This window comes from Chroicocephalus ridibundus, chromosome 1 (assembly GCF_963924245.1).
Source record: "Chroicocephalus ridibundus chromosome 1, bChrRid1.1, whole genome shotgun sequence".
Classification (NCBI taxonomy): Eukaryota; Metazoa; Chordata; class Aves; order Charadriiformes; family Laridae; genus Chroicocephalus; species Chroicocephalus ridibundus.
Window position 1 is genome coordinate 154,424,845 of NC_086284.1, and position 22,730 is coordinate 154,447,574.

The 22,730-nt window shown below is 43.5% G+C and overlaps 1 protein-coding gene across 1 annotated transcript in view; it reads right to left on the bottom strand.

Moving 5' to 3' along the window:
- The window catches only part of TMTC1 (transmembrane O-mannosyltransferase targeting cadherins 1), a 151,280-nt gene that overhangs the window by 54,918 nt on the left and 73,632 nt on the right, over positions 1-22,730 (bottom strand). Inside the window, exon 9 of the mRNA XM_063319125.1 lies at positions 10,888-11,009. Within this exon, the coding sequence (XP_063175195.1) occupies positions 10,888-11,009 (122 nt within the window). The remainder of the gene's footprint in view (positions 1-10,887; positions 11,010-22,730) is intronic.

A 22,730-nucleotide genomic window follows, 5' to 3' on the forward strand; every position in this document is an offset into this window, starting at 1 on the left:
TTTGTGGTTGCCCCTGCCATCACCAACAAACACAGAGAACTTTTCAAATACATGAGCTTTTCTTCTCAGAGTGCCAGGGGACTCGACTCCATATCAAACACAAGCACTGGCTCGACAGGATATCAGATTTTTACTCAACACTGCATTTAGATGAAAAAAAACGAAAACGTCTCAAAAGCATCTTTCAAAGACCCATTTGCCACTTGAAAAAAATACGGTAAATACAACATTCCAGACATCTCCATAACTATCTGCATATGTATGGAGGCTGCAGGGTTGTGGGTTTGGGGTTTGTTTAGGATTTTTGTTAACTCTAGCATTCCCTAGGGAGGGAAAGGGAGAGGACCATTTCTCCTAGAGGGCTTTTCTCTTGGCATTGTCATCCGCTGTCATGCAAGCACTTTTCTAAAATACTTTCTACCCAAAACAAAACAATGGGAAACAAGCAAAATCCCCAACCCGCTATTATTTTTTTAAGTCCATTTTCCACTGGATTACTGTAAAACTGCTAAGCTTTTTTTTAATTTCTTCTGTAGGATAAGCAACAGCCTGCTGCAGCAACTGTTCCCCACTGTGAAAAGTCTATGCCAGCTTGGTCCCCAGAGTCAGATGCGAAGCAAGACCTGAGGAACAGCCCAACAGGTTAACATGGTAATAGTTTTTCTGTGGGCTTACAATGAGCACACTTATTACGGGAGAGCCTGTGGCTTCAGAAATTCAATGATGCTGCAGGAGAGCTCGGCAAACGGACCAACAGGCCGACATTGTCACGGTTCCTCACGTTTCAGGCTCCTGTGGTACTAAAGCGGTACCTTAGGGATGTCCTGAATTGCAGCGAGGGCAGGGCTGCACCCGGCAGGCAAACCCCTGTGCCATTGCCATGTGTTTCTGGCAGACTGCACGCAGGGAGCTGTGCTAGGACAGATTTTCCTCTTTAATTTCTGTGGTTTGTTAATATCGTTCCACCTGCAAGGAAGTGAAGTGAGAGGAGGCACAAGCAGATGGGAATGAGGTGGCACGCAGACCTCATTTCCCACGGTGCACTACACATATCACCGGATTGAAAAAAGAGCCAAAACAGCAGATACTTAATATTTGCAAACGCTTCTTCCTTAATTAGATCTCAAATTCAACCCTTCCTTTGGCCATTACGGCTCCTTTCCCGAGGCAAGGCTGTTACTGACAATGCTTACACATGGCTCCTCTCTCCCTCTGTGGATCAGGTTTATCACTTTCCAGTAGAAGTCAGGAATGGCTTCACTGCATTACATTCTTGGCGACGGCATCTAATCAAAGACACGTGTGGTTAGTGCCACAGCCCAAGATACTCAGGATGTTCTGCTACAGCAATCTTCCTGCATCAGAAACCATCTTACCCTCCTTCAGAAACCGCTCGGAGACATACTGCTGCAGAAAGCTCCTGAAAAGCGAGGCATGTTCCAAGTCATGCATCTCACTGCGATTTTCTGAGTTGCGACTTTGCACCGCGCAGGTTTCCACTCCACGGAGCAGCGCGTGGGCAGAGCAGGCTGAGCGCTGCAGTTCGGAGGCACCGCGCAAGAGGGACACCAGCGCTGCAGCCCCAGCCTTTTCTAACCCACCACAGCCTTTTTGACCCACCCAGGTAGGGCTGCAAGCTCACAATTTCAAAAGGATGGGGAAAAAAATATGCTGAAAAGATGCCTTCCTCACACTTTGTAATGGTTATTTTGGGGATGTCAAAACTCCTGAAGTAGATGGTGGTTTGTTTGTTTGGTTGGGTTTTTTAAACTGATTTAATCTCAACTGCATGGACATAAACTTGGAGTAAATCATCACAGCAGTTACTCCAGATTTCAAAGCTCAGCCTAGATAAGAATCCAGATGCATACATACATACATACATATCAGTTAAGAAAAGAGCTGCCTACAAGCAGCCTGTCAAAGGATGGAAGAAATACTGCCCAGTTCAGGGGCTGCTAATGCAACAAAAGGGATTATCTCAAAACTATACTGAGACCAGAAAATGCACTTGGCTTTGACATTTCACCCCGGAGGCTCTTTCTGGGCTGCAAACCTCCTTCTTGATTTCCAACACTTATTTAAGATGACTCCCTTTCCCTCCATAAAAACTAACCCTCACTTTGAAGCTGCTCTGAAGCAAGTTTAACCCTTGCATGCATGTCTTAAATTAAGCGTGTACTCTGCTGCTGCCCTTCAGAGAGCGGGGAGTGCAGCCGAGAGAAAGACGCTGTCTGCCCCCAGGTCTGAATGATGAACACTAATATTTGATTCTCTCAGTTTCAAAGTTCCCTAATGAGCTTCCTAGCCCCAGCTCCACACACACTACCGGGCACGACACGCTTTTCGTGTTCCCGGTTCAGCCTGAGCTGAGGAAACGCGCTGAGAGGAAGAGCCAAAGTCAGCTGAAATGCAGCTTGCAGGCAGGGCTGTTGCTGCAGGGGGGAAAAAAAAAAAAAAAAAAAAAAAAAAAAGAAAAGGCAGTTCATCCCTGTTAAACTCATCGGCTAAAAAGTGGGCTTGGCGCACCACATGAGCTGCTCCTGCCTCACTACGCAGCAGCCAGATGCGGAAGGGAGCGCTGGCAAAAACAAGCATGGCCAGGGTGGCTCTTTCTGCCCCAAATAGCACTCTCAGGCACGGCGGTCCAGCGCCGAGCAGTGCTGGCAGGGTAGCAAAGATGCTCCTTTATGAAAAAGGTCACATTTTCCAAGGCTGGAGCTGTTCTAGGCCAAAATAAAATCTGGACTTTTCAAACATGTTTTCTTCTGGAAAAGTAGCGTATTTGTACGTGCATGCTAGTTCGCACCCAGGTCACCCAGAACAGCCAGAAACTCAGAAGTCAGAGCACTCCCTGTGACCTGGATCACCCAGGTTCAAACCGCTGCACCAGGCCGGGCTGAGAGCTGGGGATGCAGTAAGTGCGCTTGCAGGGCTCCGAGTCTGGAGTCCCCCAAATTCTTCAGCCATCAAAGCCCAAGTGCTGCTCTGGAATAACCACACTCCACTGGTCCAAATGTATTCCAGAAATTTTGAGAAGTTTACTTTGCACTGCCGAGCTTACTGCTGGATTTTCTCTCGCAGCTGGTGCAAGGCAGGGTAAATTCAGCAAGTTACAGGCTGGCTAATTTGACAGGAGTGCGAGCATGAGCCTAAATCAGGTCTGGATCAAACTGACACCACCAAGTGATCCAGCAGGGTGTAGATCCAGCACTAACGATCCTGGGAAAATGCTAGTGTGTGGCAGATGGACCTTGATGTCCCAACTCTCAGATGAGCGTCCCCCGCAAAGAGACAATTCTGGGCCACATCCATCCAACTGTCCATTTCTGTTGTCCATGTCCTTTTGACTGTAAACTCCATCTTGGGCTGGAGTAGTCTTTTGTTTCCAATCTTTTCATCTAAAGTTGTCAAGGCGTGTAGTCAGCACACCTTGGCAAAAAGTTTTAGGTTAACTAAAATGTCGTATTTTTTCCATGGGAAAATATTGTATCAAAACTTTCTCAACCAGTCGGGGCTACGAGGGAAAAACCTGTTGGAACAGTGATGTTTTTGGACTAAATGTCCAAAGGCAAGGAGGATGTGGGATGTGTCTCTGTCACATGTGGACAGCCAGCAGCATTGACTATGCATCTCTGCTTCTTCATTGGTACTGAGTTTTGGGGACAAAGCGAAAAGCATTGTTTAAATTTCCAGTCTCCCAGCAATGATGACATGGAACGGATATCTTATTTAGCATACAAAATAAATCCCATTGGAAAAAAACAAGCCTCACAGCTCAGAATTATCACTGTGACAACAAGTAACTGGCAGCGTACTTAACTTACTACTGAGTCTGCTGAATAAAATGTCAAATTTTCACCAGAATTAAGAGGCCTTTTCCTGGAATAAGGTCTGCAAGTCATAATAGAAAGACACAGAGAACCATAAACACTGTCAGAATACATCTTATTTGGAAAGGTACCTTATGAGTTAGTGTTAGACTTTGTCCTTGGCTCTAAATTAAAAGCTATGCAGGCCCATATTAAAGACACTTAGACATGATCGGCTAAGTCATCAAAATGATTTAGCTCCACTAGCAATGTGGTCCTCTAGTCAGAACACGATGTAATTAGAGAAAATGCAGGAACTCTTATTTTCCTCATTAGAGAGAAAATATGGACTAGAAATGAATGATTTTGCTAACCTTTGAATGGCTATTTAACATTTGGACACATTTCCCTTCCCTTCCTTCCAATAACTCACGTGATAAACAAACCCACTTCATTAGAGTGTTTGAGTCCAAGATTTCCCTTCCAACAGGTTCCTATCTGAAATATTTCCAGGTAATTCCAGAAACTTTTCAGGCTTTTGATTACTGTACGTATTACAGAAAGAAAACATTTTATAAATGAAAAATCCGATATAATTCCACGAGGAGTCCACAGAAATCTCCTTAAATCTTATATACTTTACTGGGGAAGGGTCTATATTCTACAGTTTTAATTCAAATAGAATCATAGAATGGTTTAGATTGGAAGAGACCTTTAAAAATCATCTAGCTCCAACCCCTCTGCCATGGGCAGGGACACCTCCCATGACCAGGTAGCACAAAGCCCCATCCAGCCTGGCCTTGAACACCTCCAGGGATGGGGCATCCACAGCTTCTCTGGGCAACCTGTGCCAGTGCCTCACCATCCTCATAGTGAAAAATTTCTTCCTGATATCTAATCTAAATCTACCTTCTTCCAGTTTGAAGCCATTACCCCTCGTCCTATTACTACGTGCCCTTTAAAAAGTCCCTCCCCATCTTTCCTGTAGGCCCCCTTTAGGTACTGGAAGGCCGCTAGAAGGTCTCCCTGAAGCCTTCTCTCTCCAGGCTGAACAACCCCAACTCTCTCAGCCCATCTTCATACGAAAGGTGCTCCAGCCCTCTGATCATCCTCGTGGCCCTCCTCTGGACCCGCTCCAACAGGTCCATGTCCTTCATGTGCTGAGGGCTCCAGAGCTGGACGCAGTATTCCAGGTGGAGTCTCACCAGAGCAGAGTAGAGGGGCAGAATCATCTCCCTCAACCTGCTGGCAATGCTTCTTTTGATGCAGCCCAGTATACGGTTAAAATAAATACTGTAATAATTTCTATAATTCTATAGTAGGGATATAATTTCCCATTCAATTCCATTGGACGTCTCCAAAAACTTCATGTAAGAAACTATTTTCTATTAAATTTCACAAGGCATCATCTTAAGGGTACCTTTTTACCCTTGTAAAAAAGAATTCCTCTTTTAATCAACATGACCAAGTAGATTATTTCCACAAGATGATATTAACTTAATTTATTACTATTTTTTAAAAGCAATATCCCTACATATCTGTACTATTTTCAAGAGCAGAATAAATGCATCTGAAGGTTTTCTTTTAATCTAATATATCACAGCAAAACCAAAAATCTTTCCAGTATGCCCATTAATGCTGATACTCAACACAAATTTAGCTTTTTCCTGAATCAATCGTACATGGCCAAAACGCAACATGTTTCTCAAAAGCATGTTTTAAATTTAGTTAAAATAACGCAAGACTGCAGTCTAGACCAAACGCGCCATGAGCTAATCTTTTTCAGCTTTGCAGAATCATTTCGGCTTTTATTCCTATGTCTTTACTGCCTTTTGCCAAAATATCTGGCACTAGCATCTCAGCATTTCTTGCCTGCATTAACAGAGGATGGCTGCTTTGATTTCTCCTTAAAGTGTTTAATAGGGGTGGGCAAGCCTTCAAAAGCTAGGAGCTTAGGTTTGGATACGCATCTGAAAGGTAGATGCTTGCAGCGTTTAGCCTTTATACAAGCAGTTAATTCCCATTAACTGATGAGAACTCTCTCTGCTCCCTTCCGAAGGGCAGTGTGGAGTTGTTATCCCTGGGACAGGGAAGCAGAATTGGAGTCTCTGGCCTCAGCCAAGGTCCCAACCTCCTTGCCCCCAGCCACGAGCTGTTTTGCAGACTGCTGCTCAAATTGACACCCTGGAGATGGGACAGGCAACCCCCAAGGAATAAAGGGACCAGGCTGGGGCTGAGGTCTGGCCCACCGCCATCACCTAATGCCCTCCCGGTCCCCTCCCAGTGCCCCCAGGTCCATGGCTGAATTACAGGGAACTTAATCTAGTTCACTCCTTCTGGATTTTGGTGGCTCTGTGGCCCCTGCAAGAATAGCAGCAATAGATTAAAGCATTAAAATCAAGTGGTTTTTTCAGTAAGTGGAACAGGTGTGACTTGGATTCCATATCCAAATCCCAAATGAATTGTGGACTTAACTTGAAAGCAGTGTAAAAATCTTAATTATGTTGCTGAATTTAGATCAGGGAGCTGATAAACTGGCTCCACAGAGTCAATAAGACTTTCGCTGCTGACTTCACTGGGGTTGGGGTTTCACTCCAATTGAAAAGAGAAGCTTCTTCTGTAAATCAGATGATCCCTTACTGGATCTGATCTAATACTGAAGGAATGCTGAATAGGTAAACAGGAATTCAGCTCTCCATGAACTTGTAGCTTCAAATAACCTTAAAGAAAGGGGTGGCAAAGGAAACTGAAAAAGACACCACCCCATTACACAACTGGTCTTTAAGAAAGTGAAGATGATGTGGAAAGCACAACGTGTTCCCTGAAAAGAGAAGTCCCATCATCAAGTAGCTGCCTTGTAAGTAAAGGAGACTTCTGCTCAGGAATATTCAGGTTCATAAAAATTACAGCTAATTCCATTACTTACCAGGTTCTTTTTCTTTTTCAATTATAAAAGTTTGTAATGTATGGAATTGCACTAATTGGAACAAATGCGTTAGCATGAAGAACCAAAAACATGCTCTATGCAAAGGCAAAACTTCCATATGGTCCCTGCTTTGCTATGGCACGAGGAAAGCTTTAACATGATGTGTTAAGTTCCTGAAAAATACAAGTACACTTTTTTCTGGGTGCTGGCTTTCTTGCAGATTTTTAGATCGACACCAAAGAAAATGCCATCCTGTACAGCAGTTCTAGTATTGACAATTAGGGTTGCAACAACAACTTTTGATATAGTGAGGAGCTTGTGAAAAAAACAACGGCAACCCATAAGTGCCTGTGCTGGGAAAGAGTAACTGTGTGCTCTGCAACTCACTCATTGCAATATCAACCACAAACGAGTTGCCATAAAAATGGTGCAGGTGCCACTAGATTGCCTATCGCTTTCAGCAAATTAGAAATAAGCCATGTAGCAATGTTTTGGTTGATTTGTCGGTTCACATGAGGTTGTGAAAACAGCTTGAGTTGTCCAGATATAATACAGCAGCCCAGACAGGAGCCACTGCTATCAGGGTAGCAAGGAAAGATTAGGAAAACAGAAAATGCTCTGGTAGGAAAGGTCCCATCCAGTGAAGTAGGAGTAACCTCAGCTCTGCCGGTACGTCAGTAGGGCAAGCAGCTCCTGGTTGGCACAAGAGTTGGCACTGCCTCTATGGTTTCTCCATGTGAAGGGCAACACAGAGCAAGAGCTGGTGCTCTTGTTTAAGTTCAGACAAATTGCTCGTAGCTCAGAATAACTGGATGCACATCATTGTTCTTGATTTTCAAACAATTAGGCTGTCTGTGATGTTCAGAGCAGCATTAGCAGACACGCAGTAAGCATAATTACATCTACATTATGAAGAGGGGAAAAAACCCACAATGGATTAAGTCTTTCACTGATCCAGCTATTCATTGTGATGCCTCTTTGGAACACTGTGGCCCATAGAGTTGTATCTTGTCCACCACTCCCAAGCCATTTCACACCCCTAGCCCTCCTGAAAACAAGTTTGCCCCTCATTAAGGATAAGAAAACAACAACAAAATTAAAATTTAAAGTTGAAAGACAATAAACTGTTTTCCTATGAAATTTTTCAGGCTAAAGTAATACTATCATTAAAAATTCCTGATTTAAGCAAATAAGTGCTGGTGACCCTCGAATGAAAACTAAATACAAGAAATATTTTCTCCAAATAGTTCTGTTTTGCTAAAGCCAATTAAAGAAAACATTCAACCATTTTGACTTAGCTTATATCCCTCTCCCCTGAGGCACGGCTGCAGACAGAAGAGGAATTGTTCCAAATACCCATCAATCCCCAGAAGGCAAGGCGCAGCCATATAATTAGACATCGAGCAAAAGGCTTATTCCTTGTTCCTTTCTGTTTACAACATCTTTTACACAAATCCTTGGGTCCTTACTTAACTTTTATTGAAAAGAGAATGCTTGACATTTTGCCCAGGTAACTCCTGAGCAACACTGAATGAGGACTTCAGGCTGTGACGCACATACACAACTGTCACTCCCTTAAATATTAATAAAAGGCTATTACTTGAAACAGAGATAGAAAAGCGGCTTCCAGCATAAGCCCAAAAACATAGACCACTGAGTTCTCTCCACCTGATTGAGGACTTTTGTCTAAATAAACATGAACGACAACCTCTGACTTGCTAACTGAGTTTTGGAGAAGGAATGGCAAAGTAAAGGAAAAGCTCTTCTCAAGATGCAACAGAAGAAAACTGCCAAAGGCTGTTCTAAATAAAGAACGCGAGCCCTTCCTAAAGCCATCATTATTAAACTGCCATGCTCCCAAGGGGAAAAAAAACCCAACATCCTACGTTATTTTTGTTCTGCCATAGTCATGAATGTTCGCAGAAATCCCCTTCACCTCTCATGTCATTTTGCACCCTGAGGATGTAAGGAGAGCTCATCTCTTGGTAACTCAGAGCCAAGAGCTCAGCTCTCTCCGGATCCTTTGGCTGGAGACTGCCCACCCCTCCCGCAAAGTGCCAGGGTTTGCCTTCCCTTTTCATGCCAGCTGCCTGCCAGCCGCGGGTAAGAGCAAAAACGAAACGTTGCAAAGCAGGACGTGAGTGATCTGACCAAAGCATGAGATCCAGGGACTCCGACACAGACTTGCTCCAGAGAAATCATTTAATCCTGCTGCCTCAGTTTTCCTGCCTGAAAAAAAAGCAGCGACTATCAATTACCTACTTTGTAGGTCACATATTTGCAAAGCCCTCAGGGAGATGAAAAGCATTATACAAACTATATGCACACATGTTAACGCTGATTAATTTTCTCTGCGCAAACATATCCTTTTTTCTTCTTCATTGCCCCTCCTCTCATTATATCAGCAGTCTCATCTGGAGGACGACAAGGAACTGCTGACTGCTGAAGTATTTTCCGCAGTTGTTCTTTTGAGATTCAGAAATGCAACCACTCAACACAGCCCTGTGTTCAGCTGACTGTTTCCTTAATAGCTTTGCGCTTTCATGTGTTTCCTCATTTTCTGTTACATGAATTTAAAGCAATCTGATTTCCGAGTTAATTTGAAATGATGCAAGATCCATTAGTTGAGGGTATCGTTTGCAAAATAACTCAGAGGGACAACTTTCACTCACTATACTTTCAGGTATACCCTCAGCAAACAAAAGCAGGACTAGTGATGTGAATAAATTCAGCAGGATTTGACCCCAAAAGCAAGTCAGTATATAGCAGAGCACAGAGACACAGCCTAACTGCATAAGAAGCTTGTAATAAATGCAACATCTCCCACACAGCCTGAGTTTTACACCAATGAGCAGCTCTTTTGTGACAGTGCTTATACAAATGACAATCAGAATACACATACAGCTTTGCAAAAGACCACCTATAAGCATTTTTCTTAGGATTTTTGGATCCGAATTTTCTGAGGTTTCAATTTAAACATTTTGTGGAATAAAACTATTGTTTCAGTTATCACAAAGTAATCCAGAGCGAAATTGAGGACTTGTGCTTTGTCAACAGCTCCACAATGGCAGTTCCTGTTAGAGATAACAGATGCTGACCCTCTGCACCGGAGGGCAGAATTGGGCTTTCTGACTTGCAGTATCCAAAAATGACCATTTATGCTCATGGCTGGAACAAACTGCATGGGCACAGGTTGCCCAGAGAGGCTGTGGAGTCTCCCTCACTGGAGATACTGAAAAACTGTTTGTACATGGTCCCAGGCAACTGGTTGTAGGTGGCCCTGCTTGAGCAAGGGGCATGTAAAGGAAGTCCTGAGGTCCTTTCCAACTTCAACCACCCTGTGATTCCATGAAATGGGCAATAGTCTGGTACATCTTGGATGAATGTCCTCTGATTACCACTGCAGCCTCTGGTCTGGATACTGTGGAGATGTCAGAAGTAACACCTCAAAGCTGTTCTTGAGTAAATGCAATTGGAAGCACCCAAACTGCCGAAGTGACAATTGTTAAGAGGCTGGAAGCTGAGGGAAATGCCAGGGCAGGGGCTGAGCGATGGAGAAGTGGCCGGATTTTCCTTATCCTCTTCAACAACTGCAAATCCTCCGCTTTCAGATGTGTATGCAGTCAATAGCTTACAGGCAGGAGGTCATACGCATATTCCACAACTGAAGCCAACAGCCTTTTAAGACAGCAATAGCCACCTTTGTTTTTACTGACCACCTAATGTAGTGGGAAAGCTAAGCCATACCACAATAAAAATACGCCAGGTTAACTTCTGAGCTGCTGTCCTTAAGGTAAAAGACACTGGACAATTTAAGTTGATAATGCTTCCAAGAAAGATAGTCTTAGAGGACAACCCTCAAGAAACAACACCTCATCTCTGTATTGAGCTGTTTCAAGCACACCAAAAAAATCTGTGTTAAGAAAAAAAAAAAAAGGAAGGATTTTGGGTAGCTTTGCTCCTGCCAAACAATCTGCTCACAACAAACTATAAAATCTCTCATGCTGTCACACCAAAACTCAAAGGCAGAGAACACACTGACTAGCAATATAGTGTGCGAAGTATTGTAAAAGGGAAGAAGCAATCATGCCTGCTTTTAGAAAATGGGATCGTGGTCTCATTAGAAAGGAATTCAATTGCAATAGTTACCTCGGCATGTAAAGGACTCGCTCTGCCACCACAAATCCCACCCTGAAGAAGAGGTTGCTGGCTGGGATGAATGGGAAAACCAGGAACAACAAGCCAACCAAAACTTCTTTGTGTTCCAGTTTCTGAAATAACACAAAATTAAACAAATATCAACTAAAAAAATCCAACTTAATTCACCACTAACTTTCCCCTTTCCTTTTGAGATTCTTATTCATAAAAAAAAGCAACTTAGATTAACGTTTGATATGTTTTGCATTTAAAAGAAATTATTCCAAGATACTGTTCTTACATATTTAAGCACTGTTTGTGCTTCTGATATGCCCAGAAAGTGCACAAAGACTAACCACAGTGTGTATTGCCACCCTTGGTATCTTTTCCAAGGTCACCTCTATTGTATGCAGCTCCCTTGAGATGGCATAGGTAGTACTTAAGATATACCTCATATTGGTAATACGTACATATAGAATAGTTTGAATGTATGTGTTAGCATGTCTACCACACTGTGGCTGTATGTAAATACACAAACGCTTATCGCATACACAGACTGCTGTGTTCAATCCTAAATGTTTATAACTGAGAAAAAGCTGTTCAATCAGTCACATTTTGTGTAAAGAAAACTATGTCCAAATGGCACATTAATGCAGTCATTTTATCCCTTTCGAGACAATATCTAAACTTGAAATGATACTTTTGCACACGAGGTCTCCACACTCATGCAGAGCTGGAAATTTGAGACATGCTAGATGTTAAAATTAATGTCTTTCACCTGAGCTCAGTTAATGCCCTTCACTTGAGCTCACTTAAATGTTGGAGAAATCAAATTGCCACATGCAAATTCAAAACAACCGTGATCTGCACGGCCAACACGAGCGTCTCGAGATGCTGTGACCAGCAGCAGCCACCATTCCTGCCCCGGAGAGACCCAAGCCTCCTCGGCCAAGTTGAGTTTCTGATTTAGCTCCACCCCACGAGGGTGAATCAGCTCGTGCTTTCTGTTGATGATCTCAAAGGATGACATCAGGCTAGCAGAAGTGTGGCATTAGGTCTGTTGAATCACCCAGGCAGACATCTGCGCTTCCCTGCCCTGCGACACGGCTGCCTCGTCAGCCGCCGCAGCCCGCTTCTGCAGCCAGCGGGAGAAGCTTTGTCACGCTTAGGAACAGATGCAACCAGAATCACTTAATGGTTGCAGCACTTTGTAATTGTTGTGGGTGATTTCTCAACTTTGGAGAGAGCAAATTGACTTCTCTTTACTGGAGGGATCTACATTTAGAGACGTTGAACAATATTTTTTTGAGCAGAGGAACGGAGTCTGATCAACAACGCGGGGCCAAGCAGTACAACCCGTCTTGCTTCTGCACAGCTACAGACCGTGACACCAGTTACCACTGGCCTAGTCAGTGGCTGAAATTCAGAAGTCGCAGTATTAAAATATATTCATCCTATTCTGTGGGAAAGACAACGAACATTTTCTATGGTACCAAATGCAAGGGTACACGTCAGGAGGCTCTGATGTCCCTTTAGAGGAGATGAACCACAGGATCACAAAAAAGTGCATTGGCTTCCCCTGGCTCAAAGACGAAACACGAGGCAGAGAGGGGAGCAGAATTCATGCCTCTAGGCTTCTTTATCAATATCTGCTTTAAGCAGCATCGCAGTCACCTGCTTCTATTATCCACTTTTTCAGTGTCTTCGAATCACAGTTAGTAAGTGCCTTCCTGCAGTCACAACAGCACCTGAAATACATTATTCCCCGAGCTGAAGCTGACACCAATCCATAAAGCTGATGAGCAGAGGTGCCTGGTAATTGTAATTTTGGCTTGCAATTATAATAGAAAATTGAATAGCAAAAAAAAAAAAAAAAGGGATTAAAAATGATTCCTGAACTCGGAATGCAAATTACCAGTCCTAGCTCAACTCCAGCTTCCCTCTCACCCAGCTCCAGACATATACTTCATTTCTCTCCTGCCATTTGACAGTCCCTTCCCACCTTGCCCGACTTAACCATGGTGCCCATTTGCTGCCGCCGCTCTACGCCAGGGGTTTCACAACAAAGACCCGGAGGAGAAGGGTGTATGTTGGGCCAAAGGGAGTGCACTGCTAGTGCATAAAATGTTCTCCATCCCCAATATACACTCCTGTTTTCAAATGAACCAAGTATTTCTCCAGTTGTTGTTCGTTAAGTCAATAATCGGGAAAGCAACCCCTAGTTTACATCTCTAAGAAGGACGCGGCGTTATTCGAGGCTGCAGCATTGCAGATAAGCAGAGGAAACAATGCTGGAGAAAGACAAATAAAATCCGTACATCAAATGGGAAAGAGGAAAATGTGGGAATTAGCTCGGCTGAAGGAGAAAATGGTATTGTGTGCCCTTTCTCCCTCCACAACAAGTCACAGCTTTCGATTAATGCCATTGAGGGCTGCCAGCTCAGTCCCCTGGGGAGGGCTCAGAGACGGGAGCCCAGCACTCACACACACCAGCCTCACGGAGCAGCAAAGCCCTCTGTGGTGCTACTTATTTCCAAAACAAGAAACATCTGGCAGCTGGCAGCACCCTTTTTAAAGCACCCTTTTAAAGTTCAGGCAGAGGCTTTTGTGAAGAGCTGGTCCTGGAAGGCCAGGCTTTGGCTGATTTTATGCCACCCGCGGTCCTGCCTGTGAGCCAGCAGGTCAAACTGCTTGAGCTCGTGCTGCTGTCATGCCAGAGCTCAGTTTGGGTCTCTCTCCTCTACCCAGCCATTAACTTTTCCAAAATTTGTACAGGCACTTGGTGTATTTGACACCTTGGCCCTGCGGCAGGGCCCTGCCCGGGAACAGAGGCTGGAGAGACCCCCTGGGCAGGAAGAGCAGGTGGGGTTGCTGGTCATCCAGAACTCATCTGTGGCCATTAACAAGATGGTATGGATGCGACCTTTGGCAATTCCTAAATCATTGGCTGCCCATAGTTGGGAATTTTTACTGGAGGAAAAAGTTACACAATCTGGCTATTCACAGCCAGATCTTATTTCCCACTTCCCTAAATAGTTTCTACTGAACAAAAGCAGTCTTTGCCCTGATGCCAGAGCCGCACGTTCCTCTATTCCAGCCTTGCAAGGGCTGGAGGCACAGCAGCTCTATCTGTCCCTGCCCTCCCAGCACGGGCTAACATCGGCTCACCTAGGCAGCTCAGAGAAAACAGAAAAAAGGACAGAAACGCAACCACGATGTGTTGAAAGGATCATGTGTACCACAGGTTATAACCGTAGACAGCTACAATCTAACAGCACAAGACACATATGACACCATATTCTCCTTTAATCTTTTTTCCTAGCAAAATTTACTTAGCAGATTAATCTTTTATTCACCCTTCCCCTGGAGGGGCTGATAGATTTATAGATAAGCAGGACAGAACAGTGCAAGAACACTGCGGACTGGTACTGTAGGGTTGCAGGAACAGAGGGCAGGCAGGATCTTCCATCTAACATGAGCCATAGGAGATGCCCTCCATGTGTTTTTTAAATAAAATAGAAAAACCCAACCTGTAGCTTGTTACATTTTTCAGGGGGGAAAAAAAATTAAAAAAATATTGGGACCATTTATTTGGTTTAACTACTCTGGTCATTAAGAGAAAGCTGAGCTAAAGGTGGCAGAACCAGAATCTTCCAGGTGCCCACAGCAGTAGTAAAAGCTTTTAAAGAGCAGTTGGCAATTTTGTTTGTCTTCCTTTTTCCTTAGAATAAAAAAATCTAGGACTAGAAATTATAGATCACTTTATTCCTTTTACAGAAAGACATCTCCTTTCCTCTTTAAGATAGTGCTTTCTTTTGGAAATATAAAACTTATCTTTCTATGTGTCACAGAGGTCTGCAGGGGTGGGGAAAGCACCTTTGAATTACGCCTAGAGCGATTCCTTTTGTTAAAGACGAGCCAACTTCAAACCAAAATAGCATGCCTCATAGCAAATAGTTTGGTGGGGGTTTTCAAATTCACATCTACCTCTAATTACAATTAGGCCTTTGTTATATTGTAACCAAAAAAAACACCCCAAACCCAAAACAAACCAACAAACCAAAAACCAATAAAGAAGAATTTTAACCTGCTACTTTTCACAGACTTGTCAAAGAACTAAAGAACACCACTTCTTCTCCCAAAGGCGAGGCAAAAAATTGTCACACTCTCTCAAACAAAATAGCAAAGAATCACACCAAGGCCAAAAACCATCAACACAGACATAAATCTCAAAAATTGCTTCCTTGGCAATTTGGGGGAAAAGGAAGAAAGTCTTGAGTTTACAACTGAAAGAGATCTTGCTGTATTACATATAAGACATATTCCTGAGCCACAAATAAATATTTGCCGACTACTGTCAAATCACAAGTCTTCTACAAGCCAGAGCGCACAAAGTACGAGTGCAGGAGATACTCCGACATATCTGTCATGAACTATGGATTTGCATAAGCCCACTGTAAATTCCCTATCTTTCCGATTGAGAAAGCATCATCTGAGGTGCCAGATCCATTAAGTCTCACACTGTGATGGCAGAACTTATGTTCACACCCCCTGGCACCTCCAAGGCCTGAGTTGTTGGAAAGTGGAGCCATGAGGACAACTTTCCTCCCGGATGGACAAAGCTGCACCTTGGGGAAGACAGCAGCTGGGCAAACAAGTCCAAGCAAATTCCATTCTGTTCTGCCTTGGAATGTTTCCGAAGGTGTTTATATGTGCTTGCCTGTTTGATGGGAAGGTGGCAATCAAATGGGTTTAATTTCTTCCTCTAGCAGTTTATTTTGAGAATGAGGCAAGCGTCACCTCTCCACCATTGAGAACCAACAGCTCCACGGAGTAAAGACTTCCTTTCTACCGAAAGCATAAATCACCCTCTGTCAGTGAGCTCTGGATGGTGCATTGAAGCCAGTGCGATGTTATGCTTGGAACATCTGACTGCAAACACAGAAAAGCTGGTACCCAGGAAAGTTGGTAGTGCATGACTGTATAAAAGCAATGAATGTTATTACACATTTTCAAATGCTTGCAGACCTAGGAGGAAAGTGCATTATCGGTAAAAAAGAGACACGGAGATTCAAAGAAGCTACACAACTGTCTGTAGGTCACAGACAGAGGATTACACTTCTTCAGTTTATTCCTAACATTGATTTGCGCAAGCCCTTAGTGCAGACTGCACGCAAACTTAATTTATATATTCCTGTTGTAACAGTCACTCATGAAGCCACAAGCAGCTCGGCAACATGACTCCTCACTGGCCTGCACCAAACCTCTGGCAGCATCTCACCTGACAAGAGGTCAGGATCTGCAAACATCTACTCTTGCACTTCCAACATATACGGTATTAAAGATAAAAGGCACAACGTAGAAGCATGTCAGATTTACTCTGCATCTACGCATAAGGTGATAAAATGCAAACTTAAGCTTATCAACCCGAGGGATTCATTCCTTTGCAGGAAGAAAATCTGTTGATGTAAAGCCCACAGAAGCAAGCACTGGGTGCAACCCACTCCCACCTCATTAGTGCAGGCACAGACAGGCCATGGCACAGCTGTGTCATGCTCCATGTCATCCTTTAGGTCATCAGCAGATATCAGGATGGGACACAATGGAGCACCTCTCCTGTGAAGACAGGATGAGAGAGTTGGGGTTGTTCAGCTTGGAGAAGAGAAGGCTCTGGGGACACCTCATAGCAGCCTTCCAATATCTGAAGGGCACCCACAAAAAAGCTGGAGAGGGACTTTTTACAACGGACAAGAACTAATGGCTTCAAACTGGAAGAGGGTAGATTTACATTAGGTATCAGGAAGAATTCCTTCACTATGAGAGTGGTGAGGCACTGGAACAGGTTGCCCAGGGAGGTTGTGGAGGCCCCATCCCTGGAAGTGTTCAAGGCCAGGCTGGATGGGGCTTTGAGCAGCCTGGTCTAGTGGGAGGTGTCCCTGCCCATGGCAGGGGGTTTGGAACTAGATGATCTTTAAGGTTCCTTACAACCTATTCTATGATTCAAGTGATGTACATCTTTATCTTCTGTAGCCAAAGAAGAGGGCACTGTGGAGCTATGGCTGTTTCGCGGTGCTGCCTGTGCCACCACAACCGAGCAAACGGTGCCAGAAGTCAGCTGTCAACAGATGGCCTGAAAAACTCAAACATTTGGTAAGAAAAAGGTAACTGCCCAGCTTCAAATCTGGCTTAGACACCAGGCTTAATCAGCTTGCTCCTACAAAAGAGCCACAAATTCTGTAATCACTACAATTTATCAGTTTTATTCTTTCATCTCATAAAAAAAAAAAAAAAAAAGAAAATCAGCATCTTCAGTAGCGCCAGCTGCTTGAGTGCCAGGCTTAGCAACTCCCTGTCTTCCTAAAATAGCTCAGTTTTCCTTGGTGATCATCTAGTTCTGATAACATCACCCACAGTTACTACTCACTGAAATTGAGTGAATTTTACATGGCTTTGGACTATGTGCGAAGTATAGAGATCTATAATACTATTTTGACCATCACTGCTCACTACTTATTAACTGACACGTTGATCCTATTTCCAGCATTCGGCAACAACAAAAACTACTTTCCAGTTTACCAGCATCAGCACCTATTCAGGAACCAGTGCACAGGAAAACATGCACCAGTCAGAAGCCGAATCAAAACCCCTGAAACTATCATTGGCTACCTAACCTGGGATTATCTGAAGACAAACCCTTGGCACATACCTCAGACTGCCCTAATGAAATCATTCACTTTCCATTTCCAGAAGGAAGCAAGTCCTTGTCTGTACCACTAGCTAAAACACTCTATTTTTCAGAATGCTGAAAGTGCCTAAAAACTCTGTTTACATCAATAGGAACTGTGGATCATAGAATCACAGAATGTGTTGGGTTGGAAGGGACTTTAAAGGTCATCTAGTCCAACCCCCCTGCAGTAAGCAGGGACATCTTTAACTAGATCAGGTTGCTCAGAGCCTCATGCAGCCTGGTCTTGAATGTCTCCAGGGATGGGGCTTCCACCACCTCTCTGGACAACGTGGGCCAGCGCCTCACCACCCTCATTGTAAAGAACTTCTTCCTAATGTCTAATCTAAACCTACCCTGCTCTAGTTTAAAACATGCTCAAACATTCTGGAAATCAGGCTCTAAATTATGGAATAAGAGTGGGAAGTAGTCCTTTCCCGATCCCATAACCCACAGCAGGGCACAGAATTATATTCTATTGACATTTCACTTTTTATTTCAGTATCTTAAAGTAAAATGATGGTATCTACTATTTTCTCTTTTGCTGTAGACCTCAGCTACCCATCCATTCAGCTGTGTGTCTACAGTCTTTCTTATCCAGGTTTCTAAAATTCCCTGAAGATATAAGATCATTTTCCCAATCCTTAATCTCTGCAGCCTCTAATTCTGCTTGATGAGCCGATTTGAGCAGGATGCAGGAGCACACGCATCTTTGAAAGAGAAGTGGAACATTCCAAAAGGAAATAGGAAAGTCAACAAATTGCTCCAGGAATTACAAAAAAGCTTTTGACCTCGAGGTTGTTTTTCCCCTCTTCCCTTTCATTCTGTGACTGCAGGCTGCTTCACTACATGGAGGAAAGGAAAAAAAAAAAAAAAGGAAAAAAGAAAAAGGTAACATTTAAACACATGCACACTGCTTGTGCTATGTGCCAATGTGATCTTTGTAACAGCAACCCTGTTCATGGCGTGTTTGCTCTTAAGAGGTAACACTAAACAAGAGGATCCTAATCAAAATCACATACTAGTTTGGCACCCTGTTTAACTCAGACCAACTAGGAAAAATGAGCATCATCATTTCCCTCGGCTGTAAATGTCTTGGTCCTCATTTCTCTTACCCTCTCTTTCTCACCTCAGTACTGTACCACTCCAAAACCTTTCAGTTCTGAGCAGGTCTTGAAATATTAACTCAAATCAGAAGAAGAAAATGGTAGCAAAAATACAGTAGATCTTTGAAAAATATAGTAATTCAGTGTTAATATGCTGAAAATGGCAGAACTATCTACCCCTATGAAAACTACCTACCTAGTGTGACAAACTCCTGCAGGAGTTAAGAGCCTGTTTGGCAAGATACTGAATATCTTCATGGTGAGCCAAATCAGAACTACTTCAGCTATGGCTGTATTTACTCAGAGTACCACACTCCAAACCTGTTATTTCAAACATCTACCAAGAAGGAAAAAAAAAAAAATCTGATGCAAAAAGGTATCTTGATACTTCTTGTGTTTGCTTTTTTAATTCAGAACGGCAATCGCATACAGGCAGACTGAGAAAGGTTTCTCCTTTTGCTTGTTTGTTGGCTGGCACGGCAAACACCCCGGGAAGGCTTTTGTGTTCCTTCCAGACCCACCAGGGACCCACAGCTGATCCGCTTGCAGTGCTTGACAGAGCAGAAACGCGGCCGACGAGGCAGGCAGGGTGCACACGAGGGGCTTCCCCCCCTCCATCCATCCCTCCCTCCCTCCCTCCAGCTTTCACTAAACAGAGTCTTTCTGGCTTATTACTCTCTCCCCGCAGCAAACACTAGCAACAGAAGCAGCACAGAAAAAAAAAAAAAACAAAACCTCGCTGCTCAGGATTAAGAACATCAGTCCTGACCTTCTCTGTATGTGGAAGGAATTCAAGTGGGCCCTCCGGAAAATGAAAGCAGGATTTATTTTAAATGGACCTTTTATGAAAATGACTGTGGTTTCCAGCTTGTCAGATAGACTCCGTCGATAAATAGCCTTATTCACCTTGCCATGCCTTTGAAGTAGGTATTGTTCTGGAAGTGTTTGGCATATAAGGCATATGAATTTTGCTAGGCATACCTTCTAACTGTGCTGATACTACTGTAGAATATTATAAAAGGCAATTGTTCCCGAGAAAGGTCCATAAGCTGCGATTTATTAATGAAATGCCAAACCTGGGAAACGAGGCAAAGGTCTCCAGAGTGCAGGGTAAAGTAAATAGCATGACAGAATACACATAATGAGTGCTAGCAAAAACAACAGAAATATGCACACAAAGAGAAGATGCAAACACGTTCCTCTCCTTGATGGTATTAAACGTTGTCAGCTAAGAAATACAGCCTGCAAGTGATTGAGGAATATGCTTAGATGATATTCATACATATAAACCACCAGATAAATGGGAATATGATGCCAATTACAGCACAAATTAAAGTCATAATAATTTGGTATAAAATGCTTTGTCTTGGCTAAGAAGCAGTATGCAGAGAAATGTAGAGGCAGCAGTATCTTAAAATTAGACCTGAAGTAAAAAACAACCAACTGTAGCATATGAAAGAACAGGATAATAAGATATAACTCAGTTGCATGTAATGAATATAACCTGAAAATCATCACAATTTCCTGTACCATATGTAGCCATGTCACACACAGCAGCAAAGCATGTTCTTTAAAAAGATACATCCTAGAGGACACTAGGGATTACTTTTTTTTTTAAATTTATGTGAAACATAAGTAACAGTCTCTCCTCACACATGAGCAAACTGTTGCACACCATTATGTGTTCCTGCTGAACAAGTAAGAAGGTGCTGTGAACCACCATAAGGTACCTCCAGTAGCGTTGGTCATGAGTATAAGTGGAATATGAGGGCCGCGCAGTACAAGGTGCAATAATTCCCCCCCCGACTGCTCAGGTACAAAAGCTACTGTTTCAAACTAGTTTTCCAGATCACCTTGCTCTGAATTACCCCATCACACACCCATCAGTTTTCCCACTATCAGCCCTCCATATATCAAGTACCACATAGAAAGTGGAATCTGATCCATTATGTGCTCTGTACGTACGTTCACAGCTACAACTACAGGACAAACTGCATCTTAATCACACTGCTAATTAAGCAGTGACCTAAAAATGCCATGCAGAGTGGCGTTTCAAACATCTGAAGGGTTTTCCTTTCATGCTCATTGAATTATTATGTCATGTCAGAGAAATAACTGCCGTCCTGACGATACGCCCAGAACTTCTGCCCTCTCTCTAGCCCACCAGGTGCTCGCCGTTTCCTCCAGCACAGCAGGACAGCGTTATGGGCCCTTGGCTACACTAGCTGCCATTTGAAGCATCAGACAGATTATTTCTCTGGCCTTGTAACTGGCGTGCTTGGCAACCAAGGAGAGTGCTTCATCCATTCCACTGGCACCTTTGTAATCTACCCAGTCCCAAAGCTGGAAGACAGACCACGTCTATTCCTTGCTGTCTTTGAAAATGAACAATAAACAAATCTCATCCTCTTTTCCCAAGTATTATTGTTTCTCTGGGACGCAGGCATTAGCAATAGCGCCCCCAGTCTCTGCCACATTCCCAGCACGCTACTTGGAGCCCGGCCAGACTGGATGAGGAAGTTCACCCCGAAGAGATGAGCAGAACCTGAGGATTTCAAGACCCACCGGTGACTCCTGGCGCTTTGGCTGAAACAGCTCAAGAGAGGCCAATTTGCAGACCATGCTGGGCATCTGCGTGGTAAGAAATCAAGTCTCAAAAGGCTTCAAAGAGCTGCTTAACGATGGACTGCAACTTTGGCACATTAGTCACTATGAAAAAATATTGTCCAGAGATGACAACAAGGTCCTTTACTCCACAGTGGGAGGTGCGCCAAGGAGCAGGCCTTTTCTTTACTCCCATCAGGCCTCCTGAAGACGGGCATTAATTGTCACATGTGACAGGGATGGCTGCAGCAAGAGACAAGCATGGCTGCGCACCTGGACACCGTGTAGAGCAACAAGTCCTTCTCAGGGAGCTGCTCACAGGGAACTCTTTGGCCGATAAGCAAGAGAGATTAGCACTATGCACATGAAACGACTCAGCTAATGAAAGTTATATACAAGGAATTAACAAAGCAATTTTTCAAGTGACTTCTTGATTACATAAGAAGGAGAACAACAGTGAAAGTGTAGGAGCAGGATGAGGAAGGAGGCTTCTCTCTCCAAACAATAACAAACTGGAGAGCTGCCTTCTCCATTTCTGCTGTTTTCAGCATAAAAACCCCCATCTAGTAACAGACATGTTCCAAGCAAAGCACTTACGGGTAGAAATCTTGCACTGTTCTTCCCCTTCTGAGGTACAATAACATTCACAAAATGAAACCGAACAAGAAAGCTTCATGCTCTAGATGTCCTTTATCAGCACTGTACATAGATGCCAACAGGGTTATTAACCCTAATCACAAACGTCAACAACAAATTAGCCCTGTTTAAAATTCAATGGCAACAAAGGCAGAAATCCAATACATGCATTCTCTAATTACAGTCCATGTAATATGTTCTGCGAGTCTCCTGTGAGCTTGTTTTGCGGATGCACACGCATCACCTCTTGCCACTGAAAATCAGTCCAGTGTTCACTGCACAAGTGTTGTCATTTCTGCCTAAATCTTTTCCAGCGTTTCCATTCTCCGTGCCACAGAAAGGAAAGCGTTAGCGCCAATGAGAATGAATATGAGGTTTTGCCCTCTCTTTGGAAAGAAGCTTTCTTAAGAGCCTAATATAATGAATCGTGCCTCCAGTTCGTGTGCCCTGAACTTCCCTCTCCTCAATGTAGGAGACATTCCTGAGAGCATCCAAAGCCAAACAGGATAATTTATTTCCAGGAAATGTGTCTCTTCCTACTGTTAGCTTTCCTCGATAATTCATAGTACTCACGACAACACAATCATCCCTTTACCGCTTCACGGCAGTAACGCAATTGGGTTGTTATGAGAGTCGCTAAAAATAAAATACAAATTAGTTTCAGAAATTTAGAATTTCGTGAAAAGCAGAATATTTCAGCTGTCTCTAATAATACCTAGGGCAGGCGAAAGCATGTCACATTGACCCCCAGGAACCATTACCAGTTCCATGCTCACAGTGGGTGT